Source organism: Salvelinus fontinalis, chromosome 16, assembly GCF_029448725.1.
Source record: "Salvelinus fontinalis isolate EN_2023a chromosome 16, ASM2944872v1, whole genome shotgun sequence".
In the NCBI taxonomy this organism is placed as follows: Eukaryota; Metazoa; Chordata; class Actinopteri; order Salmoniformes; family Salmonidae; genus Salvelinus; species Salvelinus fontinalis.
In genome coordinates, this window is record NC_074680.1 from 40,084,307 (window position 1) to 40,110,782 (window position 26,476).

General features: G+C 44.4%; 1 protein-coding gene across 16 annotated transcripts in view; it reads left to right on the forward strand.

Moving 5' to 3' along the window:
• Positions 1-26,476, forward strand: part of LOC129813153 (nesprin-1-like) — a 156,460-nt gene that overhangs the window by 121,909 nt on the left and 8,075 nt on the right. For 15 of the 16 annotated variants that reach the window (XM_055865385.1, XM_055865391.1, XM_055865394.1 and 12 more), the window contains 30 exons: positions 143-339; positions 543-675; positions 903-1,085; positions 2,305-2,454; positions 3,797-3,973; positions 4,435-4,590; positions 4,816-4,971; positions 5,245-5,415; positions 5,568-5,701; positions 5,956-6,160; positions 6,433-6,615; positions 6,864-7,010; positions 7,305-7,459; positions 7,961-8,108; positions 8,729-8,823; positions 9,197-9,431; positions 10,223-10,417; positions 10,737-10,862; positions 12,524-12,679; positions 13,824-13,982; positions 14,726-14,892; positions 15,228-15,390; positions 16,589-16,776; positions 16,959-17,109; positions 20,042-20,224; positions 20,591-20,728; positions 20,981-21,172; positions 21,283-21,607; positions 24,165-24,307; positions 24,474-24,600. In XM_055865385.1, coding sequence (XP_055721360.1) covers positions 143-339; positions 543-675; positions 903-1,085; positions 2,305-2,454; positions 3,797-3,973; positions 4,435-4,590; positions 4,816-4,971; positions 5,245-5,415; positions 5,568-5,701; positions 5,956-6,160; positions 6,433-6,615; positions 6,864-7,010; positions 7,305-7,459; positions 7,961-8,108; positions 8,729-8,823; positions 9,197-9,431; positions 10,223-10,417; positions 10,737-10,862; positions 12,524-12,679; positions 13,824-13,982; positions 14,726-14,892; positions 15,228-15,390; positions 16,589-16,776; positions 16,959-17,109; positions 20,042-20,224; positions 20,591-20,728; positions 20,981-21,172; positions 21,283-21,607; positions 24,165-24,307; positions 24,474-24,600 — 5,038 coding nt within the window. Of the gene's footprint in view, positions 1-142; positions 340-542; positions 676-902; positions 1,086-2,304; positions 2,455-3,796; positions 3,974-4,434; positions 4,591-4,815; positions 4,972-5,244; positions 5,416-5,567; positions 5,702-5,955; positions 6,161-6,432; positions 6,616-6,863; positions 7,011-7,304; positions 7,460-7,960; positions 8,109-8,728; positions 8,824-9,196; positions 9,432-10,111; positions 10,202-10,222; positions 10,418-10,736; positions 10,863-12,523; positions 12,680-13,823; positions 13,983-14,725; positions 14,893-15,227; positions 15,391-16,588; positions 16,777-16,958; positions 17,110-20,041; positions 20,225-20,590; positions 20,729-20,980; positions 21,173-21,282; positions 21,608-24,164; positions 24,308-24,473; positions 24,601-26,476 lie in introns of those variants that run through there. The other variant, XM_055865396.1, reaches the window with a different exon arrangement.

The following is a 26,476-nucleotide window of genomic DNA, read 5'->3' on the forward strand; positions in this document are numbered from 1 at the left end:
CTTTCATATACTGTGTGTAACGTTTGAGCTGACAATTTACGATTTTCCTAATAAATACCAGAAAGAATACTGTACAATAAAGTGATAACACAATTTATTTAATTCATGTCCCCCATCTTGGTTTACCTCCTTCTCTCCGTAGAGTCTGAAGGGCAGACTGACGGAGCACAGGCACAAGCTGATCCAGGTGCTGGAGGAGGGGAAGAGGCTACAGCTGTCTGTGTGCTGTCCTGGCCTGGACACAAAGCTCACAGTGCTAGGGGAACACTGGCTCAGCAACACTACCAAGGTCAACAAGGAGCTGCAGAGACTAGAGGCCATACTCAAACATTGGACCAGGTCAGGGCTGAACACCAAGAGATATTATTTAGGGTGTGCTGTGTACTGGATGTGATGTAGACATGGGTTCAAATAGTATTCGTTTTCTTTCTAATACTTTAGCTACTACTTGAACCCAGGTCTGCACTGTATGTACTGTGAATATGTTGGGGGGGGGGTTGAATATCACCCACTAAGCCTGTTTGTCTCCATGTGATGCCCAGGTATCAGAAGGAGTCGTCAGAGCTGATTGGCTGGCTGCAGTCTGCTCTAGAACGTCTGGACTTCTGGAACATTCAGGCAGCCGTAGTTCCACAGGAGATGGAGACCCGCAGGGACCATCTCTCTGCCTTCCTGGTGAGTCAACATCTCAAAAGAGTGGGTGATACCTTAGAGGAAGTGGATATTCAACTGGCAGATCTGGATCAAATGGTTATAGTTAGAGGTGAAGAGTAGGGTTAGGGTTAGAGGGGTTAGAGTAGGGGTTAAGTTTAAGGGGTTTGAGAACCATCATCCGGAACCAGCTGTATACACAGCCTGATATTCCATGTGAAACTGACCGTTATACTATTCTCTGTTCTCAGGACTTCTGTAAAGAGGTGGAGTCGCGTTCATCTCTGAAGAATTCTGTGCTGACTGAGGGTAACCAGCTACTGAGGCTGAAGAGTGCTGGAACTGCAGCCCTGCGCTCTGACCTGGCCCGCATAGACTCAGAGTGGACCCAACTATTCACACTCATCCCAGGGGTGCAGGATAAGCTACACCAGGTACTAACACAGGCTTATCTGCACACACAAACACACACACACACACACACACACACACACACACACGCAGTTGACTAAGCTGCTCACACGCATCCACACCTATTGCTGACAGGGGTATAAAATCGAGCACACAGCCATGCAATCTTCATAGACAAACATTGGCAGTAGAATGGACTTCCTGAAGAGCTCAGTGACTTTCAACTTGGCACGGTCATAGGATTCCACTTTTCGAACTAGTCAGTTCGTCAAATTTCTGCCCTGCTAGAGCTGCCCCAGTCAACTGTAAGTGCTGTTATTGTAATGTGGAAACGTCTAGGAGCAAAAACGGCTCAGCCGCGAAGTGGTAGGCCACACAAGCTCACAGAACCGTCCAGGGCTGAAGCGTGTAAAAATCATCTGTCCTCGGTTGCGACACTCACTACCAAGTTCCAAACTGCCTCTGGAACCAACGCCAGCACAATAACTATTCATCGGGAGCTGAAAGAAGTGGGTTTCCATGGCCGAGCCTAAAATCGCCATTCACAATGCCAAGCGTCGGCTGGAGTATTGTAAAGCTCGCCGCCATTGGACTCTGGAGCAGTGGAAACGCGTTCTCTGGAGTGATGAATCACGTTTCACCATCTGGCAGTCCGATGGACGAATCTGGGTTTGGCGGATGCCGGGAGAATGCTACCTGTCCCAATGTATAGTGCCAACTGTAAAGTTTGGTGGAGGAGGAATAGTGGTCTGGGGCTGTTTTTCATGGTTCGGGCTTGGCACCTTAGTTCCAGTGAAGGGATATCTTAATGCTACAGCATACAATTACATGTTAAACAATTTTAAACTTTGTGGCAACAGTTTGGGGAAGGCCCTTTCCTGTTTCAGCATGACAATGCCCCCGTGCAGAAAAACAGTCCATACAGAAATGGTTTGTCGAGATTGGTGTGGAAGAACTTGACTGGCCTGACCTCAACCCCATTGAACACCTTTGAGATGGATTGGAACACCGACTGCGAGACAAGCCTAATCGCCCAACATCAGTGCCGACCTCACTAATGCTTTTGTGGCTGAATGGAAGCAAGTCCCCGCAGCAATGTTCCAACATCTAGTGGAAAGCCTTCCCAGAAGAGTGGAGTCTGTTAAAGCAGCAACGGGGGACCAACTCCATGTTAATGCCCATGATTTTGGAATGAGATGTTTGACGAGCAGTTGTGTTTATTAGCCCGTTTCTTTTCCTCAGTTACAAATGGAGAAGTTGGCCTCTAGGCATGCCATCTCTGAGCTGGTCAACTGGATGTCTCTGATGGAGAATGTGATTGGAGAGGACGAGGAGAACCTGAAGGGAGCAGTGGGGTCGACTGTCATCCAGGACTATCTACAGAAATACAAGGTAAGGAACAGAAAACTCACAGATAGCACATTTGGTTCCTTGGAAGTTGTGGAAACATACCGTTTTGGTTTCTCATTGGTTCTGAGAACAAAGCCATAAGTTTCCTTAACAGTAAAACAGAACGTTTTTTAAACGTTCTGACAATGGATGTGATCATTTTGCCTGTTCTGGGAGTGTACATTAGTAGGTTGCAATGAGGTTTTGAGAACGTTTTTACTATGGTTCCCTGGAAGTTTTCCTAGGGGGGTTTATTAATGTTCTGAGAATGGAAAATGATATGTTATTTGAAGGTTAATTAAGTAGCATTTAGAGAACATTCTCTAATTGTTGTGAATGTTTTTTAACAACATGTTAAGGTTACTTGGAGGTTTTTGAATAACTTCCTTAAAACTTTCACTGAATGTTTCAATAAGACTTTTAATAACACTGCTACCTTAGTTTGGGTTAACCGTTTTGAACGCCAAGCACACATGGAAATTAATTTGCTTCTGCATTAATCATGCAAACACATTTATTTTTTTAAATTGTGCCACGGTGTCAGTGAGATTCAACCCCATGATCTTCTGTTCTCTATCCATGGAATTAGTCCACTGCACCACCAGGATGGAGATAGCATGCCATGTTTTTTTTACTCATACAAAGCTGTTCATTTTAGTCTATTCGAACAGACCCCATTTCAAAGGAAACAACACTCATTAAGATCAGGTGTCTCCAATTAGTGTGCACGGCCAACACACCTGAACACACTTAACAGGATAGAGGATAGAGAGAGTTTTGTTGATGCTGAAGACGAAATGTATGTTTTTAAATAACATTCATAGAACGTTCTTTGAACGTTACTAAAGTTTTCTTAAGGTTTTTATGAACGTTCCTAGAACATTACCAAAAAATGTATTAAACGTAACCATGAATTGCTAAGAATTTTTTTTTTTTGTCAAGTTCCTTAAATGTGTTGAGAATGTTCCAAAGCTAAGCAACTATCATACATCATTCCCAGAACATTGTGGGAAGGTTGTATGCAAATTAACCATAGGACAACCACGCTCTCACCAAGCTCTAAGAAGCATATAGTTCTCAGAACGTTATGTGCTAGCTGGGCTGAGACTACAATATTCCATATATATTTCAAGTGTTTTCTGGTTAAATAGACTAGCTATTTTACATGATCATGAGAATAGTGGATAATGAATGACTCCGCCATTCATTTCACTCTTTATACTCACTCTAATAGATAAAGCAGAATACAAATGTCTGTTGGACAATAAAGTCATCTTCTTCTTCTTCTCCTTTACATTATCCTTCTTCTTCTCCCCGGTCTCTCTCTCTCGCTCTCCTTCCCCAGGGCTTCAGAGTTGATGTGCGCTGTAAGCAGCTGACGGTGGACTTTGTGAACCAGTCTGTTCTCCAGATCAGTGATCAGGATGTGGAGAGCAGGCGCAGCGACCAGACAGACTTTGCCGAGAAGCTGGGAGTCATGAACCGACGTTGGCAGCTACTACAGGGACTCGTCACGGAGAGGGTGAGAGAGAAAACAAACCACATTCAACCTCATCTTAATATGTCTACTTTCAACGTTATTTGTTAGAGAGGGAAATTAGTTGTGCAACAAGATCACACATAAGAGAATAAACATACATGTAACCTGATGCATTATGGGTATTCCAGAGCATGGTTAAACTTAAACCCCTGGCTATTATACAACAATCATATAAAAAAAAATCTCATCATTGAAGCATATTTTTATGTATGACATCTCATTTACTGTGTGGCTCGTTGAATTATGTCAATGTAGAATTAATCTACTTTCATTGTATTATATAATTGATGATGTAAGCTTCGTACCCAGAACTAAATCTCTTGCGCGCTCTGAGCAGCTAGAGAGAGACAAAGCCTTATGATCAACCAAAGTCTGTTATGTGTTTCAGGAATTATTTCATTGTCTCAGTGGTTATGTGACTCTGTGCTGTGTTGCGTGGTCAGGTCCAGTTCCTGGAGACTCTGCTGGAGGCCTGGTTGAACTATGAGAACAACATACAGGGCCTGAAGACCTGGCTGCTCGCTCAGGAGGAGAGGCTGAAGAGGAAACCCAGGATAGAGGACCTAACCTCCGTACAGAACGCTCTCAATGACTGCCAGGTAGGAACATTCGCTGCACTTTGTATTGATTTATTAGATAAATCTTATCTTGTTTTTGCACATTTACAGTACATTATGTCTTTGGGTTTCAATTTGGTTGTGCATTTTTTTCAATTAAGAATCTTGATCTTTGTCATGTTGATTGTAACTGCTCTCTGCTCCCTGATAGTAGTTTAACTACTAAATAAGTAGTTGTTCTGCTCTCTCTTTCCACTGCTTCTGCAGGAGATGGAGGAGAAGGTGAAGGAGAAGGAGAGTGAGGTGGAGGGGGTGGAGGAGCAGGCCTGTGCCCTCATCCAGAACAAAACCGACGAGGCCTGCGCTGTTGTCATGGAGACGCTCCAAGCTGTCAATCACACCTGGGCTAACCTGGACCACCTGGTAGGCGGAGCTATTTTATGGAGTGTAAATAATGTATTATTGGTCTGTGAGTTGTATGAGAGGTATGATAATCACAGATGTAGCCCACTAAGTACCCCATACTCACCTATAACCACACACTCAGCTACTGCTCCATTATAACTATCCTTCACTTACTATGATGATCCCCTGTTGCAGAAGAACACTGAACACAACTGCAAAATGTATTAAGCTCCGTGGACTACTTTTTAAGTGTAAACCCTATTGTTCTACTCCGTCTCTGCTCCACGCCAGATCGGCCAGCTGAAGATCAGCCTCGTGTCAGTGGTGGACCAGTGGAGTCTGTACAAGCTGTCCTCAGAGGAGATGAACGGCTACCTGATGGAGGGGAGGTACTCTGTGTCCCGTTTCCGCCTCCTCACCGGCTCCCTGGAGGCTGTACAGCTACAGGTGGAGAGTCTCCAGGTAATACCAGTATGAACAGTCATCACAGGTTTTTACAAATGTATTTGTGTCTACCCTGTAGCCCAACACTTCTACATCTTTGAGGGGGAGTGGAGGAGTGCACACTTCGGGAGAAATTTGGGCTAATGGTGTTTGTGACTTGTGTTGTGTAGAGCCTACAGGAGGAACTGGAGAAGCAGGAGGGCAGTCTGAGGAAGTTTGGCTCTGTGACACACCAGCTGCTGAATGAGTGCCACCCGTCTGTGTCCGACTCCCTCAACAATACCCTGAAGGACGTCAACGCTAGGTTTGTTTGTTTATTTGAATCACTTTAAGACCACAATGGGGGCATATCTTCCAACAGTTCATGAGTGGGTGTGAATCGTGACTTTTAAGTCTTCAGGTCTCAAGCAAGTTCATGTGATCATCGTTCCAAACCACCTGTGTTGTGCTCAGGTGGAGCAGCCTCATCCATGATCAGTTGATCCAACAACAATAAGATTTTATTGATCCATGATCCATTGATCCAAGATGTGGATCATCAATGTATGTTGTGTCCAGGTGGAGCAGTCTACTGGAAGAGATCTCAGAGCGTCTGAAGAGCAGCAAAGCCCTGCTACAGCTGTGGCAGCACTACAAGGAGCTGTATGGAAAGAGCAGCTCCAGTGTCCAGCTACAAGAGGAGCAGGCTGACCGACTCCTGGAGACCGCCTGCACCAAGGACATCACAGACGAGGAGGTCTCCACCTGGATCCAAGACTGCAGCGTGAGTAGGAATGGTGTTTGATTGACCGTTTTACACATGCATAGGACTCAGCACGGAGCTATATACTGTCATCTCCTATTAAGGCCTTTTTGCTTATATGGCCTGCTATGAAAATAAGTGTTGGAACACTTGAATCAGATGTACGTTTCAGGGTTTAATGCGCTAAGCTTTCGGTCAACAATGATCCTTGTCAGAAAACGAAATGACATTTGGTCATATTACTTTGTGATAATAGATGTGTTCTGTGTTGGTGTATGGTGGTGTTTCTCCAGGAGTTGCTTCGTGCCCAGGCTCCAGTGAAGGCATCTCTACAGGTTATTCAGGAGCTAGGAGATCAGCTGAAGCAGCAGGTGGACACATCCGCAGCGTCCGCCGTCCAGTCAGACCACCTCTCTCTGACCCAGCGCCTGGCCACTGTGGAGCAGGCCCTCAGCAGGCAGCTCACTACACTACAGGTACAGGAGGAAGATAGGACTAGATTCACCTGATATATTTTACCAGTTGCTTACTCTATGATCCCAAAGACCTGGAGACATTAGTGTAACCTCATGCTACTGAGATCTTCTAAAGAATGTACTTTTCAGTTGCTTCATTGGCCATTGGTTCATGCCTTTTGACCAGGGATCCCTTGAACAATGTATGTATATCTTAATGGGATATGATGAAGGATAATTGAATAAAAACATCTCTTGTTGTCCTGTAGACGGGAGTCCAGGACTATGAGACCTTCAGTGAGCAGCTGGGTTCCTTAGGTCGCTGGATGGTGGAGGGAGAAGAGGCTCTAAAGGTCCAGGATCCCAACAGTTCTTCTGACCTGTCCATCATCCAGGACCGAATGGAGGAACTCAAGGTAAGTCACTGTGATCTACAGTATCTAGCCACAATACTTTATATGACTGACTTCTCAATTAATTTCCTTGTTTCCTTTTCTAATTTTCACTGATTGGAAAAGATTAAACAGGTGAAAACAATATGGTGGAAACTCATTAGGCTAGCCTTTCCATGGTCCGTTCTTTCATATCAGAGCAATGAAGGAGAGGAAACAAGGAGAGGATGGATTTTTAGACAATTGAGAAAGAGGCAGTGTCTTAAGGAAGTGTTGATGTTACTGAGAGACTGCTGTTCTGTGCTGTTCCCTCTACAGAGACAGATCTTGAGATTCAGTAGCATGGCTCATGACCTGGAGCGTCTAAACGAGCTGGGCTACAGACTTCCTCTCAACGACATTGAGATCAAACGCATGCAGAACCTTAACCGTAGCTGGTCTGCAGCCAACACCCAAACCACTGAGAGGTTCAGGTAAGTTCATGAAAAACTTTGATCACATGAAATAACTTCAAAAACGTTTTTCAACGAGATTAAGGTTGGCTCAGTAAATAATTTGATGACATAGGGAAGGTATTTTGACTGTGTGTGTAACGGATGTGAAATGGCTAGCTAGTTAGAGGGTACGCGCTAATAGTTACGTCACTTGCTCTGAAACCTAGAAGTAGTGTTTCCCCTTGCTCTGCAAGGGCCGCGGCCTTTGTGGAGCGATGGGTAACGATGCTTCGTGGGCGACCGTTGTTGATGTGTGCAGAGGGTCCCTGGTTCGCGCCCGGGTCGGGGCGAGGGGACGCCATAAAGTTATACTGTTACATTGTGTGCTTATCTAGAATTTTATCTCCCATCGACGTCAATTAATGATTTAAGTGAAAGTCCGAATTGCACCCCTTATTTCAACTCTGAATCAGGCCCCGAGTTATTTCAATGACTGATGGTTTTTGTGTCTGATATTTTCGGTTGTTGGTCTCTCCTCAGCAAATTGCAGTCATTCCTGCTGCAGCAGCAGACGTTCATGGAGAAGTGTGAGACGTGGATGGAGTTCCTGGTACAAACAGAGGAGAAGCTGGCCGTGGAGATCTCTGGGAACTACCAGAGTCTGATGGAGCAGCAGAGAGCGCACAAAGTAGGTGGAGGATGTCCTGCTGGAAACACAACCCAGTAGTGAACCCGGTGGGGAATTATGACGTCATCCCAGATTACAACTAGTTCTGAAGCAGTTCTGCTTGGGATCTGGTTGTAGCCCTTTCCTGCAGTCAAATTACCAAAACTCCCTCTTGTGGCCCCATGGGTGGAATGCTATTCATATTTTTCATAATTTTATAATGAATTTAAAAAAATGTCAACACTAATAATCCTGTGTTTCTATGTCAAACGGTTTAGTTATATTTCAGTCTTCTGTGCTGCATATAAAGTACAGTTTTGGAATGCAAACTCAAAATGTAATACATTTCAAATCTATATCTGACATGGTACTGGTGTCTTCTTTTTTTTAAAGCCCATAACCATGTGTTTGAGGTGTATACTTTTGTTTCAAGGTAGATTTGTTTAAGACTATGTGACCCTGAGTTAGCCCACTGCAGTTAAAGGGATAATTACATAATTTCAACCAGCTTTGCGTGCTGGGATTTGGGACGTCTGGATTCCATAGAGTCATCATGACCACTATAATGCAATAATTACTGTTATGTCACTTCCCAAGATGCTCTTACTCTGATCTGAAATCTGAATGTGTTTTCTCCACAGCTGTTCCAGGCTGAGATGTTCAGTCGTCAGCAGATCCTCCACTCTATAATCAGTGATGGCCAGAGGATGCTGGCGCAGGGACAGCTGGATGACAGGTACAGTACACTGCCTCATTTTGTAAAGTGTGTTGATACACATATCATGACACTCATATGATGCACTTTAAAAAAAACTTGGCTTAACTTAACGTGTACTTGGCTCTTATCATTCACAAAGCTGTAGATGAGTGCCTTGGTATAAACTTGATCATTCTTGTCTGCTTTGTATGAGTCCTCTACAACAGGTTCCATGGTTCATAATCAAACCTTGATGATGAGTGGATTATTTGAATCAGCTGTGTAGTGTTAGGGCAAAGAACAAAACCTGTACCCAGAGGGGCCCCAGGACCTAGTTTGGGAAACCCTGGTGTACAGTATATCCATCTAATCCAGTCCTTATCTTACTTTAAATGTCCTCTCTTTCCTGCAGGGATGAATTCAACCTGAAGTTGTCGCTGTTGAGTAACCAGTGGCAGGGCGTGCTGCGTTGCGCCCAGCAAAGGCAGGGTATCATCGACAGCCTGATCCGCCAGTGGCAACGTTACAGGGATATGTCAGAGAAGCTGCGGAAATGGCTAGTGGAGGTCTCACACCCCGCCGAGGCCCTACTGGCTGGGGCGCCCGTACCCCTGCAGCAGGCCAGATCCATGCTGGACGCAGTTCAGGTATTTTAGGCTCAACTAACTCTGATGACCTCTTGACCCTAGCTAGCTACCTTCTTCTCGGTGATATAACACTTGTGACTATTTATACGAAAACTCACTCTCTCTGACGACTGTGTTGAATGGGACTACCTTTTTTCACCCTGCACAATTATGACTTTGGAGATGGAGAGATATTTAATGGATAACAGTATTGTACTTATCCTCACCATTTCAGCTGTATCGGGGAACAAGGCAAGGCTGACACCTATCACCTTTATTGTTTGCTATCACGTTAGAGCCATTGATAAGGGTTAGAGTTAGGGTCAGGGTTATGCTCTAACTATCCTGATATATTCCTATGCCTCTGTTATCCCAGTTGAAGGATAAGGTTCTGTAGGGGCAGCAGGGCAGCTACATCTTAACAGTGGAGGGTTAGGGCAGTGATATTCAAAGTCAGTAAATGTAATGAATTGAAGGTTATTTGTTCATGTAAAATTGAAATGTGTTTTAAGGTTGTGTCATTAGATACCGCTGAAAACATTTAAATATCACTGAGTTGGGGTCAGGGTTACGTTCTAACTGTCTAGCCTCTGAAGGAGAAGGTCCTACAGCGACAGCAAGGCTCTAACATCCTGACGGTGGATGGTTAGGGTCAGTGTTAATGCTATGTGCTGACTTTCCGCTATCCCCTGTTATCTCAGATAAAGGAGAAGGTCCTACATCGACAGCAAGGCTCTAACATCCTGACGGTGGATGGTTAGGGTCAGTGTTAATGCTATGTGCTGACTTTCCGCTATCCCCTGTTATCTCAGATAAAGGAGAAGGTCCTACAGCGACAGCAGGGCTCTTACATCCTGACAGTAGAAGCTGGGAAGCAGCTGCTCCTATCTGCAGACAGCAGGGCAGAGGTGTCTCTGCAGGGAGAGCTCACAGACATCCAGGAACGCTGGAGACATGCCACCATCTGCCTGGAGGAACAGAGGCGTGAGCTGGACAAGCTGATGAAGGTACACTGCACCAAGCTGTTCCTTTAAACACACCTTTAGCTGTTCCTTTAAACACACCTTTAACTGCTCCTTTAAACACACCTTCAGCTGTACCTTTAAACACACCTTTAGCTGCTCCTTTAAACACACCTTCAGCTGTACCTTTAAACACACCTTTAACTGTTCCTTTAAACACACCTTTAGCTGTTCCTTTAAACACACCTTTAGCTCTACCTTTAAACACACCTTTATCTCTACCTTTGATTGATTTATTGATGATTGATACCTAATTGTGAGCACAATAACGTAGTGACACATTGTGCCTGTATGTCATCTACAGGACTGGGAGACATGTGAGAGAGGCATCGAGGGTTCTCTGGACAAGCTGAGGGAGTTCAAACAGCAGTTATCTCAGCCTCTCCCTGATCACCACGAGGACTTGCAAGCTGAACAGATGCGATGCAAGGTAACTTTAGATCTGCAACCTGCTCAATACAGCTCATGGAGACACATACTGAAGTGACTCATATACCATCTAACATAATACATTTTATTTCTGTTTATTTTGCCATTTTTTTTAACAGGGAGCCCAAGCTCTATCCATGAGACCAAGGTCTCTTTCGCAAGGGGGCCATGCATGCAAACAATTGACAAAATACAAGAGAATTGTACCATGTTTTTCCTTCACTCAGAATCACCTTTATCCGCCAAGTACATTTACATGTACTGTGAATTGGAACTGGTGAAGTGGTGCTGACATTGCCTTACAATAAGCAGAATACACAGACAGAATATAGACAAAAGAATGTACACTTAATCTGCTGATCACGGCGGCCTGTCACTCCAATGACCTACACTACCGTTCAAAAGTGGGGTCACTTAGAAACGTCCTCAACTGGCAGCTTCATTAAATAGAACTCGCAAAACACCAGTCTCAACGTCAACAGTGAAGAGGCGACTCCGGGATGCTGGCCTTCTAGGCAGAGTTGCAAAGAAAAAGCCATATCTCAGACTGGCCAATAAAAGGGAAAGATTAAGATTGGCAAAGAACACAGACACTGGACAGAGGAGCTCTGCCTAAAAAGCCAGCATCCCGGAGTCGCCGCTTCACTGTTGACGTTGAGACTGGTGTTTTACAGGTATTCTTTAATGAAGCTGCCAGTTGAGGACTTGTGAGGCGTCTGTTTCTCAAACTAGACACTCTAATGTACTTGTCCTCTTGCTCAGTTGTGCATCGGGGCCTCCCACTCCTCCTTCTATTCTGGTTAGAGACAGTTTGCGCTGTTCTGTGTAGGGAGTTGTACATAGCATTGTACGAGATGTTCGGTTTCTTGGCAATTTCTCGCATGGAATAGCCTTCATTTTTCAGAACAAGAATAGACTGACGAGTTTCAGAAGAAAATTCTTTGTTTCTGGCCATTTTGAGCCTGTAATCGAACACACAAATGCTGATGCTCCACATACTCAACTAGTCTAAAGAAGGCCAGTTTTAATGCTTCTTTAATCAGAAGAACAGTTTTCAGCTGTGCTAACATAATTGCAAAAGGGTTTTCTAATGATCAATTAGCCTTTTAAAATGATAAACTTGGATTAGCTAACACAACGTGCCGTTGGAACACAGGAGTGATGGTTGATGATCAGAACAACAACCATGGGCCTCTGTACGCCTATATAGATATTCCATAAACAAATCTGCCATTTCCAGCTACAATTGTCATTTACAACATTATTTACAACATCAGAAATACATGTCTACACTGTATTTCTGATCAATTTGATGTTATTTTAATGGACAAAAAAATTGCTTTTCTTTGAAAAACAAGGACAATTCTAAGTGACCCCAAACTTTTGAACAGTAGTGTACCTATTATGTCTATCACATGTTCAGTACTGCAGAGAGCAGTAAACAGCTCCTGGCATCCGTGGGGAATGTTGGAGGAATGTTGAAGGAATGTCGTGATGTAATAAGAACAAACCCATTGAGGTGCCAATTGAGTTTGTGTGTAATTACATCAGTTAAATATGCCTCCAAACCAAGATATTCTGCATCTGCTAAGGTCATTATGGCTAAGAATAAACCTGCTTTAGGTCAACGAAGGTAGCGACATTCTCTTCTCCCATGACCAGGACTTGGAGAAGACGTTTGACGGCTGGACAGAAGACCTAGCCCACCTGACGGTGCTGAGGGAGTCCCTGTCTAGCTACATCAGTGCTGAGGACCTGTCTGTCCTACAGGAACGCATGGAGCTTCTGCACCGCCAGTGGGAGGAAATCTGTCACCAGGTACTGTATGGCTGTTGAATATGTTGCTGTACAGTGTACTGGTGCCAGCATGGCAGCACGGTTTGAATCCAGCCCACTGCTCTTTCAGCACTCTCTCTCCTACCTTTCACGTCTGTTTCTCTATATCAAATCAACACACATACAAATAAATATATGTTAATGTGAGGAGAAGCAGTTTCTGACACAATACAGATCCTGTATCTTAATTTGAGAAGGTTCTACACAACAGGACAATAATCCTGCAGCAAAAGGAAATGTATATTGTTATGTGGATTATAATTAACATAATCATTTTTTTATAGGGGTTGATACAATCAAGTCTGACATTTTCAAGTGGAGATTACAAACTTGAGAAGCCTTTTTATACCTCGAATACACTACAAGTTTGCATTTCTTGATGTGCAGGAAAATTCCTTTAGCAACAGGACGATCAAATTAAGATACAGCATCTGTAGGTGGCGTGTCATCAGTCTGGCAACAGAGACAAGAGCAGTTATTTTAAGTTGTAATAACATGTGGTCCCAATGCTCCACTACATACAGTAGGACAATGGTAAATATTTCAGGCTTGCACTGACTAAATTGTGGAATTTTAGTCATTTAGCAGACACTTATCCAGAGCAACAATGGTTAAGTGCCTTGCTCAAGGGCGCATCAACAGATGTTTCACCTAGTCGCAAGAGAGTTGGCAAGAGAGCAGAAACAGATCTGGCATCCAGGCTCTGCACTGGGCCGTATGCAAATGTAGAAAGGGGCATGCGTGCAACTAAGTCTGAGGTAGAGAGAAACCTCAATACAAAACAGTGCAGGATGCCTCCCCCTTCAAACGACATCCAGTGTTGTATATGAGTATGTTGACCAGAGACCAGATAGTGACAGGAAACACTGTGTTAGATCTATTACTTCAAGCAACACCTCTAGACATCTACTGCTGCAGTACCTCTTAATTGCGGTTCTGCTAAATCTATGCATATTACCTAGTACCGGTAGTTGTGTATGTTTATTTTTTATGGGGAAAAGTTCATTTATTTTATCTGTGCAGCTAACAAGTATCCTTACCATGGTGAATTACTCATAAATGAGTATATGTATTTACAAAGTGTGAGTTTCCATGTGTCTGTCTTGCTGTCTCTCTCTCTCCATAGCTATCCCTGCGGCAGCAGCAGGCGGGTGAGAAGCTGAATGAGTGGGCTGTGTTTAAGGAGAAGAACAGGGAGCTCTGTGATTGGCTTACCCAAATGGAGAGCAAGGTCTCCCAGAATGGAGACGTCAGAATCGAGGAGATGATCGAGAAGCTACGCAAGGTAAACACCAACAGAAACTTAAACTACATTATGCATAACTTTTCATGTTTTAGTTTTAGACAGATATCCCATTGAACTGTACTACTGTACTCTACTCTGATCTGTTATACTCTACTCTGATCTACTGTACTCTACTGTACGCTACTCTGTTATACTCTACTGTACTCTGTTATACTCTGATCTGTTATACTCTACTCTGATCTGTTATACTCTACTCTGATCTGTTATACTCTACTCCGATCTGTTATACTCTACTCTGATCTACTGCACTCTACTGTACGCTACTCTGTTATACTCTACTGTACTCTGTTATACTCTGATCTGTTATACTCTACTCTGATCTGTTATACTCTACTCTGATCTACTGCACTCTACTGTACGCTACTCTGATCTACTCTACTGTACTCTGTTATACTGTACTCTGTTATACTCTACTCTGATCTACTCTACTGTACTCTGTTATACTGTACTCTGTTAAACTCTACTCTGATGTACTCTACTGTACTCTGTTATACTGTACTCTGATCTATTATACTCTACTCTGATCTACTGTACTCTACTGTACGCTACTCTGTTATAATCTACTGTACTCTGTTATACTCTACTCTGATCTACTCTACTCTGATCTACTCTACTGTACTCTGTTAAACTCTACTCTGATGTACTCTACTGTACTCTGTTATACTCTACTCTGATCTATTATACTGTACTCTGATCTACTGTATCTATCCCTCCTCTCTCAGGACTATTATGAGGAGATAGCGGTGGCCCAGGAGAACAAGCAGCAGCTGTACCAGCTGGGGGAGAGACTGGTCAAGGCCAGCCATGAGACCAAGGCATCTGAGATAGAACACAAACTCAGCATGGTGGGCGAGCGCTGGCAACACCTGCTGGACCTCATCGGAGCCAGGTAAGGATACTACGGCTGTGTGTGTGTGGGAAAGGAAGTACATGGATACACTGTACACACACTTGTGTCCCAAAGGGCCATTGGCATTAATGTTTGCTTTGATGCAAACTTTTTCTTGGCTGTCAGAAACACTCTGGCTTTCTCAGTGTACAGTACTTGGCACAATCTATACTCAATGTGACTTCTTGGTTAAATTAAATAAAAACAATGAGTGGAAAGAAGCGATTTAATGACGTTGTTAATGGTTTGTTAATTGTCTTTAGGTGCTTTATCACCAGGAATCTACTGCGTTGTGTATGTTTTTCTAAAACAACTACTATGTATCCCACTGGCAGATTGAAGAAGCTGAAGGAGACTCTGGTGGCAGTGCAGCAGCTGGATAAGAACATGATTAGTCTGCGGCCCTGGCTGACCCACATAGAGACTGAGCTGTCCAGACCCATCCTATACGACACCTGTGACTCCCAGGAGATACAGAGGAAGCTGGACCTGCAGCAGGTAAATACTGTGTCAGTAGCCTGGTGGTCTGTTTATGTTTTCTCACCAACTCCTATAGTCATTGTCACTGCAACGGTCATACAGATGTAGTATCTTAATTTGAGACAGATTTCTACAGCAGGAAAATAATTCTGCAGCAACAGCAAATGTGAATTATTATGTGGATTGTTATTAATGAAATGTTTTGTAAGGGTTGATACATTTTTCATTAGGGCAAATTAAGTCTGACATTTTAGAGTGTAAATTATTAACTTTAGAAGCATTTTTTAAACCTTGAACACACTACAAGTTCTCATTTCCTGCTGTGCAGGAACTTTCTTAGCAACATAAGAGTGATCAAATTAGATCCTACATCTGTAGCAGTTGGTAAGACAGCACAAACAGACCTGGGACCACCAGGCTACCTCATCAGTGGGCTGTGGGTACTTTGAAACACATTGTAGCGTACACCCCCTGGTATAGCTATTGATACTTGAAAAAAAAGGAAGAGCCGCACACTCTAGGAGCTCAGATGCAATAATTTAATAACTTAATAACCAACGTTTTGACAGACAAGCTGTCTTCATCGGGGTATAATGACAAACACTGTGAGTCACTAGTTTATAAAGTGTTAAAGAACACACACAGGTGTCTGTAATCATGGCCGGGTGTGGCCTGATATCATTGGTTAATTCTCAGATATAAGAAGAACATACAAAAACATGAATGGATAGCATACGATAATATATACAATTTAGCTACATAGGCCTACAAACATTTATAATGAATAGCAAAATCACAATAATCACAAGAATGGCTTCAGATCAAAGTCTACGTTGAGACCGAAGAGAGCAAGGGTTTTTAAGTTAAAGATCCAGGCAGCCTCTCGTTTTAACAATAAATTGTCAAGGTCACCCCCTCTCCTAGGGAGGGTGACATGTTCGATGGCCATATAACGTAGGGGCGAAATCGAGTGGTTCGCTTCCAAAAAGTGGGCCGCCACTGATACAGCTACATAATCAATAACGGTTGTTTATGTTGATATTTTATTGATCCCTGTTTAGTTCCCAGCAGACAGGCTTATAGACAGTACAAATGAGGTATGCTTATTGAAAAGTCTAAGTAGGCTTCTTGATTTTAAAAACGATTAAGATCAACATCCTCTTTCTGTAACATAATATAAGATAACATCTTTCCATCTTTCTCTCCGTCCACCCAGGAGCTTCAGCGTGACATAGAGAAGCACAGCACAAGTGTGGCGTCTGCATTGAACCTGTGTGAGGTGTTGTTACACGACTGTGACGTCTGTGCCACGGACACAGAGTGTGATTCCATCCAGCAGACCACCAGGAACCTGGACCGCCGCTGGAGGAGCATCTGTACCCTGTCCATGGAGAGGAGGCTCAAGTACGAGACACGCTACATTTAGGATTTAGGCGCTGTAGTTTCTAAAGTAGTCCGAATTTTTACTTTCAAGACTATCAACAAGTGCAGTGATGTAATTCTAGGTTTGGTAAATTTGGAAACATGTACTTGTGATATAGGCTCTCACCACAACTTAAACTGTCCATATCGTTTTAATGTGTAAGGATTGAAGAGACATGGCGTTTATGGCAGAAGTTCTTAGAAGACTTTATGCGTTTTGAGGAGTGGCTAGTGACCTCAGAGAAGACCGCTGCTCTACCCAACTCTTCAGGAGTACTGTACACAGTGGCCAAGGAAGAACTCAAGAAGTTTGAGGTACAGACATGCTACTACAGACCACCTAGTCCTAGTTGGATATAACCACTATATTCTCCTTTCATATACAGTACATACAGTGCATTCGGGAAAGTATTCAGACCCATTGACTTTTTCCACATTTTGTTAACATTACAGCCTTATTCTAAAATAGATTACATTTATTTGATCAATCTACACACAATACCCTATAATGACAAAGCGAATACAGGTTTTTAGAAATGTTTGCAAATTTATTTAAAAAATCAATAAATAACAGAAACACCTTATTTACATAAGCATTCAGACCCTTTGAGACTCTGAATTGAGCTGAGGTGCATCCTGTTTCCATTGATCATGGTTCATCCTTGGTCTGGTTCATCCTTGGTCTGGTTCAGTCTGGTTCATCCTTGGGAGCAATTTCCAAACGCTTGAAGGTACCATGTTCATCTATACAAACAATAGTACGCAAGTATTAACATCATGGGACCACGCTGCCGTCATACTGCTCAGGAAGGAGACGCGTTCTGTCTCCTAGAGATGAACATACTTTGGTGCGAAAAGTGCAAATCAATCCCAGAATAACAGCAAAGGACCTTGTGATAATGCTGGAGGAAACAGGTACAAAAGTATCTATATCCACAGTAAAACGAGTCCTATATCGACATAACCCGGAAAGACCGCTCAGCAAGGAAGAAGCCACTGCTCCAAAACCACCATTAAAAAGCCAGACTACGGTTTGGAACTACACATGGGGACAAAGATCGTACTTTTTGGACAAATGTCCTCTGGTCTGATGAAACAAAAATACAACTGTTTGACCATAATGGCTATCGTTATGTTTGGAGGAAAAAGGGGGTCTTGCAAGCCCAAGAATACCATCCCAACCATGAAGCAAGGGGGTGGTAGCATCATGTTGTGGGGGTGCTTTGCTGCAGGATGGTTTGGTGCACTTCACAAAAGATGACATCATGAGGATGGAAAATTGTGTGGATATATTGAAGCAACATCTCAAGACATCAGTCGGGAAGTTAAAGCTTGGTCGCAAATGGGTCTTCCAAATGGACAATGCATAAATGGACCCCAAGCATACTTCCAAAGTTGTGGAAAGATGTCTTAAGGACAACAAAGTCAAGGTATTGGAGTGGCCATCACAAAGCCCTGACCTCAATCCTATAGAAAATGTGTGGGCAGAACTGAAAAAGCATGTGCAAGCAAGGAGGACTACAAACCTAACTCCGTTACACCAGCTCTGTCAGGAGGAATGGGACAAAATTCACCCAACCTATTGTGGGAAGCTTGTGAAAGGCTACCCAAAACATTTGACCCAAGTTAAACAATTTAAAGGCAATGCTACCAAATACTAATTGAGTGTATGTAAACTTCTGACCCACTGGGAATGTGATGAAAGAAAGAAATAATTCTCTCTACTATTTTTCTGACATTTCACATTCTTAAAATAAAGTGGTGATCCTAACTGACCTAAGACAGTGAATTTTTACTACGTTTAAATGTCAGGAATTGTGAAAAACTGAGTTTAACTGCATTTGGCTAAGGTGTATGTGAACTTCCGACTTCAACTGTACCTGTCTATATATGGTCCCACAGTTGAGTGCATGTCAGAGCAAAAACCAAGCCCTGAGGTCGAAGGAATTGTCCGTAGACAGGCTCCGAGACAGGATTGTGTCGAGGAACAGATCTGGGGAAGGGTACCAAAAAATGTCTGCAGCATTGAAGTTCCTCAAGAACACAGTGGCCTCCATCATTCTTAAATGAAAGAAGTTTGGAACCACCAGATGGACTCTTGCTAGAGCTGGCCGCCCGGCAAAACTGAACATTCGGGGGAGAAGTGCCTTGGTCAGGGAGGTGACCAAGAACCCGATGGTTACTCTGACAGAGCTCCAGAGTTCCTTTGTAGAGATGGAAGAACCTTCCAGAAGGACAACCATCTCTGCAGCACGCCACCAATCTGGCCTTTATGGTAGTGGCCAGACGGAAACCCCTCCACAGTAGAAGGCACAGGCCATCCCGCTTGGCATTTGACAAAAGGCACCTAAAGCACTCTCAGACCATGGGAAACAAGATTATCTGGTCTGATGAAATGAAGATTAAACTCTTTGGTCTGAATGCCAAGCGTCACGTCTGGAGGAAACCTGGCACCATCCCTACGGTTACTCATGGTGGTGACAGCATCATGCTGTGGGGATGTTTTTCAGTGGTCTCCCAGTGGAGACTAACCAGGATTGAGGGAAAGATGAACGGTGCAAAGTACAGAGATCCTTGATGAAACCTGCTCCAGAGCAGTCAGAACCTCAGGCTGGGGCTAAGGTTCACCTTCCAACAGGACAACGACCCTAAACACAGAGCCAAGACAATGCAGGAATGGCTTTGGGACAAGTCTCTGAATGTCCTTGAGTGGCCCAGCCAGAGCCCAGACTTGAACACGATCGAACATCTTTGGAAAGACCTGAAAATAACTGTGCAGCGACGCTCCCCATCCAACCTGACAGAGCTTGAGATGATCTGCAGAGAAGAATGGGAGAAACTCCCCAAATACAGGTGTGGCAAGCTTGTAGCTTCATACCCAAGAAGACTAGAGGCTGTAATCGCTGCCAAAGGTGCTTCAACAAAGTACTGAGTAAAGGGTCTGAATACTTAGGTACATTTGCAAACATTTCTAAAAACCTATTTTTTTTGTCTTTACGGGGTATTGTGTGTAGATTGATGAAGGGGGGAAAACAATTTAATACATTTTAGAATAAGGGTGTAACGTAACAAAATGTGGAAAAAGTCAAGGGGTCTGAACACTTTCAGAATGCACTTTACATGGAGAAAACTCATAACTCATCCCTGAGCAATAAATTGATCAATTAAATGGTCAATGAAATTATCAAGCAACTTGTCTCTTTTTTAGATTCTAAATGTGTTGGTTATATTTGTGTGTGTGTTCCAGGCGTTTCAGTTTCAGGCCCATGAGAGCCTGACCCAGCTGGAGACGATCAATAAGCAGTACCGCCGTCTGGCCAGGGAGAACCGCACAGACTCCTCCTGTCGCCTCCGGGAAATGTCCCACGACGGGAACCAGCGCTGGGATAACCTGCAGAAGAGGGTGGCCTCCATCCTCCGCAGGCTCAAGGTACAGAGTCATATCCAGAGGAGGCCTCGTTGAGCAACTGTAACACAACAGAAAGTATGGTGTATATAGTCCAATCCCACTGGGCACTCACTGGCGGAATCAACGTTGTTTCCACGTCATTTCAATGAAATTACTTTGAACCAACGTAGAATAGACGTTGAATTGATGTCTGTGCCCAGTGGGATTCTACACTTCTGAGGGTTGGTACTGCTCTCGGAAAGAAACTATACCAGCAAGGAAGTAATTTCATTGGTTCTAGTCGGCAGAATCATGTGGAGTGTTTTCACGAAGTTCCAGGTCGAAGAAAAACATTTTTTTGCTGCAAGAGATGTGTACGCTAAAAGCATCTCTTTATGATTTCTCCAGCACTTTATCAATCAGCGTGAGGAGTTTGAGACGGCCAGAGACAGCGTCGTGGTGTCGCTCACTGAGATTGACCTGCAGCTCACCAACATAGAACACTTCTCAGAGTGTGACATCCGAGCCAAGATCAAACAGCTCCGGGTAAGGATGGCCTCTTTACACAAGTGATTATTGTTCTCTCGATATCTTACATAATTTCCCGCTCTTCAATAACTCTACTATACTACTAATTCTATCAGTAATCATTGAAATAATCACTATTTCTGACTGCTATGGAACCGGGTAGCAAAACTAAAACAAACTCCTACCATGGTTCAACTGTATCCTAACCACCATGTTCCTAAAACACACTGTATTCAGTCTGGCCTCTGCCTCGCTTGTTTTTCATACCAGGCGTTCCAGCAGGAGATTTCTCTGACCACGGGGAAGGTCGGGCACATCTTCCACCAGGGAGAGGTGCTGCTACAGAAGAGTGAGCCTCTGGATGCAGCTGTTATAGAGGAGGAGCTGGAGGAGCTGCGGAGATACTACCAGGAGGTGTTTGGACGCGTGGAACGTTACTATAAGAAGCTGATCCGACGACCGGTGAGCCCAGGGATGACTCTACTGAGCCCTTGTTCTTTTCATTTTGATGCTGACTGTCTCTTTTTTGACTCTCACAGGTGTACCTTAACCTCCCATCCTTCCTCTTCCAGCTGACAGGAGAAGAATACGATGTGTCATTCTCGGACCAGGAGATTGAACTGGATGAACTTGGGGACCTGTTCAGCATTCCCTGGAGTGAACGTCTTGGAGACCTGAGTTCCCCTCTGCCCTCCCTGACTGCCCCCCTCTGTACTGGGGCTGAGCGCTCGGGCAGGGGCACCCCAGCCAGCGTGGACTCCATCCACCTGGAGTGGGACCATGACTACGACCTGAGAAAGAGGCTGGAGAGTGCCAGCAGGGCCCTGGGCCTGGCCTCTGAGCACGAGGAGCACAGAGAGGAGGGGAACTACCAGGGATCAGCTTCCGCTCTGTCAGGTCAGTGTAGTCTACACCCCTCATCACTGCACCACTACTGTCAGGTCAGTGTAGTCTACACCCCTCATCCCTGCACCACTACTGTCAGGTCAGTGTAGTCTACACCCCTCATCCCTGCACCACTACTGTCAGGTCAGTGTAGTCTACACCCCTCATCCCTGCACCACTACTGTCAGGTCAGTGTAGTCTACACCCCTCATCCCTGCACCACTACTGTCAGGTCAGTGTAGTCTACACCCCTCATCCCTGCACCACTACTGTCAGGTCAGTGTAGTCTACACCCCTCATCACTGCACCACTACTGTCAGGTCAGTGTAGTCTACACCTCTCATCCCTGCACCACTACTGTCAGGTCAGTGTAGTCTACACCCCTCATCCCTGCACCACTACTGTCAGGTCAGTGTAGTCTACACCCCTCATCCCTGCACCACTACTGTCAGGTCAGTGTAGTCTACACCCCTCATCCCTGCACCACTACTGTCAGGTCAGTGTAGTCTACACCCCTCATCCCTGCACCACTACTGTCAGGTCAGTGTAGTCTACAGCCCTCATCACTGCACCACTACTGTCAGGTACTAATGATACCAGACCCCTCATCCCTGCACCACTACTGTCAGGTACTAATGATACCAGACCCCTCATCCCTGCACCACTACTGTCAGGGACTAATGATACCAGACCCCTCATCCCTGCACCACTACTGTCAGGTACTAATGATACCAGACCCCTCATCCCTGCACCACTACTGTCAGGGACTAATGATACCAGACCCCTCATCCCTGCACCACTACTGTCAGGGACTAATGATACCAGACCCCTCATCCCTGCACCACTACTGTCAGGTACTAATGATACCAGACCCCTCATCCCTGCACCACTACTATCAGGTACTAATGATACCAGACCCCTCATCCCTGCACCACTACTGTCAGGTACTAATGATACCAGACCCCTCATCCCTGCACCACTACTGTCAGGGACTAATGATACCAGACCCCTCATCCCTGCACCACTACTGTCAGGTACTAATGATACCAGACCCCTCATCCCTGCACCACTACCGTCAGGGACTAATGATACCAGACCCCTCATCCCTGCACCACTACTGTCAGGTACTAATGATACCAGACCCCTCATCCCTGCACCACTACTGTCAGGTACTAATGATACCAGACCCCTCATCCCTGCACCACTACTGTCAGGGACTAATGATACCAGACCCCTCATCCCTGCACCACTACTGTCAGGTACTAATGATACCAGACCCCTCATCCCTGCACCACTACTGTCAGGTACTAATGATACCAGACCCCTCATCCCTGCACCACTACTGTCAGGTACCAATGATACCAGACCCCTCACAACTTACTGGCAGGTACTGGGGATAAGATAGCCTCGATCTCAGAGAGGTCGTCTGAGGTCATCTGATGGTAGGCAACATGCCTTGCTGTGGAAAACTAACTCTCACAGCCTGCTTTCTGCATGCTACAAGTTTGGTTTGGTTTTCTCACAGGCACACTGAAACATAACAGCAGGCATCGTTAACTAACAGCACCGCTTTCTAACATTTTGCATTTGATTTGTGCGGCACGTAGGCTACTGTAGCTAACCTCAAGCTGATTTCTTGTGTTGGCATCCTGTGTGTTTTAAAGGTGCATGTTGTTGTGCACATCTTCTGGGGAGATGTTTTCTGTCTATTGTTTTATTGTGCTAAAAATGTTCTTCGTCCATCGCCTTCTAATTTACGACTGGATGGATAACACTAACTATTAATGAGATCTCACAACGTGGATGATAACACTAACTATTAATGAGATCTCACAACGTGGATGATAACACTAACTATTAATGAGATCTCACAACGTGGATGATAACACTAACTATTAATGAGATCTCACAACGTGGATGATAACACTAACTATTAATGATATCTCAGTGTGGATGATAACACTAACTATTAATGATATCTCAGTGTGGATGATAACACTAACTATTAATGATATCTCACAACGTGGATGGATAACACTAACTATTAATGAGATCTCAGTGTGGATGATAACACTAACTATTAATGAGATCTCACAACGTGGATGGATAACACTAACTATTAATGAGATCTCACAACGTGGATGGATAACACTAACTATTAATGATATCTCACAACGTGGATGATAACACTAACTATTAATGAGATCTCAGTGTGGATGATAACACTAACTATTAATGAGATCTCAGTGTGGATGATAACACTAACTATTAATGAGATCTCAGTGTGGATGATAACACTAACTATTAATGAGATCTCACAACGTGGATGGATAACACTAATTATTAATCGTTTTGCAGTGGATGGATTTCTATGTCTGTTTGAAGAAAACATTTAGGTCCGTTCTTTCACACACAGATTAAACTCCCAAATAATCTACATTGAAAGTGCTTTTAAATCTCACAGGAGTAGGCTTAATCTAGGTCTAAGAAGCTGGCCCGTGAACATCAAATCAAAGCCTTTATTGAACCGTATTCCATGTGGGTGTCCATCCACTCTTCCCATCCTCAGGAGAGGGAGGTACACTGGACACCCACATCCTTCAGTTGGACAGGGTTCTGGACACCAGCCGGTTACATCTGCAACAGACAGAGAACGTCATCCGCAGCAGAACCCCCACCGGGCCAGAGCTGGATGCATCATACATGGGATATGTGAGTACTGTCTGATATGAGATCCTTATCACCATTCTGTCTTAATGGAAGGTCTTTAGGAAACATTGTGCCTTTACCTAAGAAGTTCCTACGGTGTGATTACTTGATGTGAGCGTCTCAGTGACATGCTTTCTGTCTGTTTTCTGTCCTATGTCCTGTTGTGTAGATGCGTCTGCTGGGAGAGTGTCGTAGCAGTATAGACACAGTGAAGAGGGTTGGCTACGAACTGAAGGGGGAGGGGGACAAGGCCTCAGGACTTGCTGACACCATTGATGATGAATCACAAACAACAGGTAAAGTTTGGCCATCAGGTGTTGATATTAATCAGGCTTAAGACAGTCAGAGGTGGAGAGCTCTTAAGACAGTCAGAGGTGGAGAGCTCTTAAGACAGTCAGAGGTGGAGAGCTCTTAAGACAGTCAGAGGTGGAGAGCTCTTAAGACAGTCAGAGGTGGAGAGCTCTTAAGACAGTCAGAGGTGGAGAGCTCTTAAGACAGTCAGAGGTGGAGAGCTCTTAAGACAGTCAGAGGTGGAGAGCTCTTAAGACAGTCAGAGGTGGAGAGCTCTTAAGACAGTCAGAGGTGGAGAGCTCTTAAGACAGTCAGAGGTGGAGAGCTCTTAAGACAGTCAGAGGTGGAGAGCTCTTAAGACAGTCAGAGGTGGAGAGCTCTTAAGACAGTCAGAGGTGGAGAGCTCTTAAGACAGTCAGAGGTGGAGAGCTCTTAAGACAGTCAGAGGTGGAGAGCTCTTAAGACAGTCAGAGGTGGAGAGCTCTTAAGACAGTCAGAGGTGGAGAGCTCTTAAGACAGTCAGAGGTGGAGAGCTCTTAAGATGTAAAGTAGCAATGGTACATTAATGCCCACAACTTATAGTCCACGATGAGACAACATTGTGTGGTGGTTGTGTGTTTTCTGGGTTGTTTTTGCTCCAGAGTACTCAAGCAGAGAAGTAAGTACAAAGTCAGCAGCTTTTAAGAAAGACACATTTCTTGGGGCTTTACTGGACTGTGCTGTACAGGGCTGTATAGGGCTGTACGGGCCTGTACTGTAATGGCCTGTACGCACCTTTACTGTACGGACCTGTACGGTACTGTAATGGCCTGTACTGGATTGTACTGTACGGACCTGTACGGGCCTGTACTGTAATTGCCTGTACTGGACTGTAATGGCCTGTACGGACCTGTACTGTACGGACCTGTACGGTACTGTAATGGCCTGTACTGGACTGTACTGTACGGATCTGTACGGGCCTGTACTGTAATGGCCTGTACTGGACTGTAATGGCCTGTACGGACCTGTACTGTACGGACCTGTACGGTACTGTAAGGGCCTATACTGGACAGTACTGTACGGACCTGTACGGGCCTGTACTGTAATGGCCTGTACTGGACTGTACTGTACGGATCTGTACGGGCCTGTACTGTAATGTACTGTAATGGCCTGTACGGACCTGTACTGTACGGACCTGTACGGTACTGTAAGGGCCTATACTGGACTGTACTGTAAGGACCTGTACGGGCCTGTACTGTAATGGCCTGTACTGGACTGTACTGTACGGATCTGTACGGGCCTGTACTGTAATGGCCTGTACTGTACTGTAATGGCCTGTAAGGACCTGTACTGTACGGACCTGTACGGTACTGTAATGGCCTATACTGGACTGTACTGTACGGACCTGTACGGGCCTGTACTGTAATGGCCTGTACTGGACTGTACTATACGGACCTGTACGGGCCTGCACTGTAATGGCCTGTACTGGACTGTACTATACGGACCTGTACGGGCCTGCACTGTAATGGCCTGTACTGGACTGTACTGTACGGGCCTGCACTGTAATGGCTTGTACTGGACTGTAAGCTGTATGTCACCTCAAATGTCTGAATATACAGTATAATCAGTTGTAGACATGAGTGATAGATAAACTGAACATATATCCCATATATACCATGTATACCATATATACCATATATCCCATATATACCATGTAGATACCATATATACCATGTAGATACCATATATACCATGTATACCATATATACCATATAGATACCGTATATACCATATATACCAAATATCCCATATATACTATATACCCCATATACCCCATAGATAAAACATATATACCATTACCAAATTAATAATTTGATACCCTTTCCTTCCTCCTTTAACTTG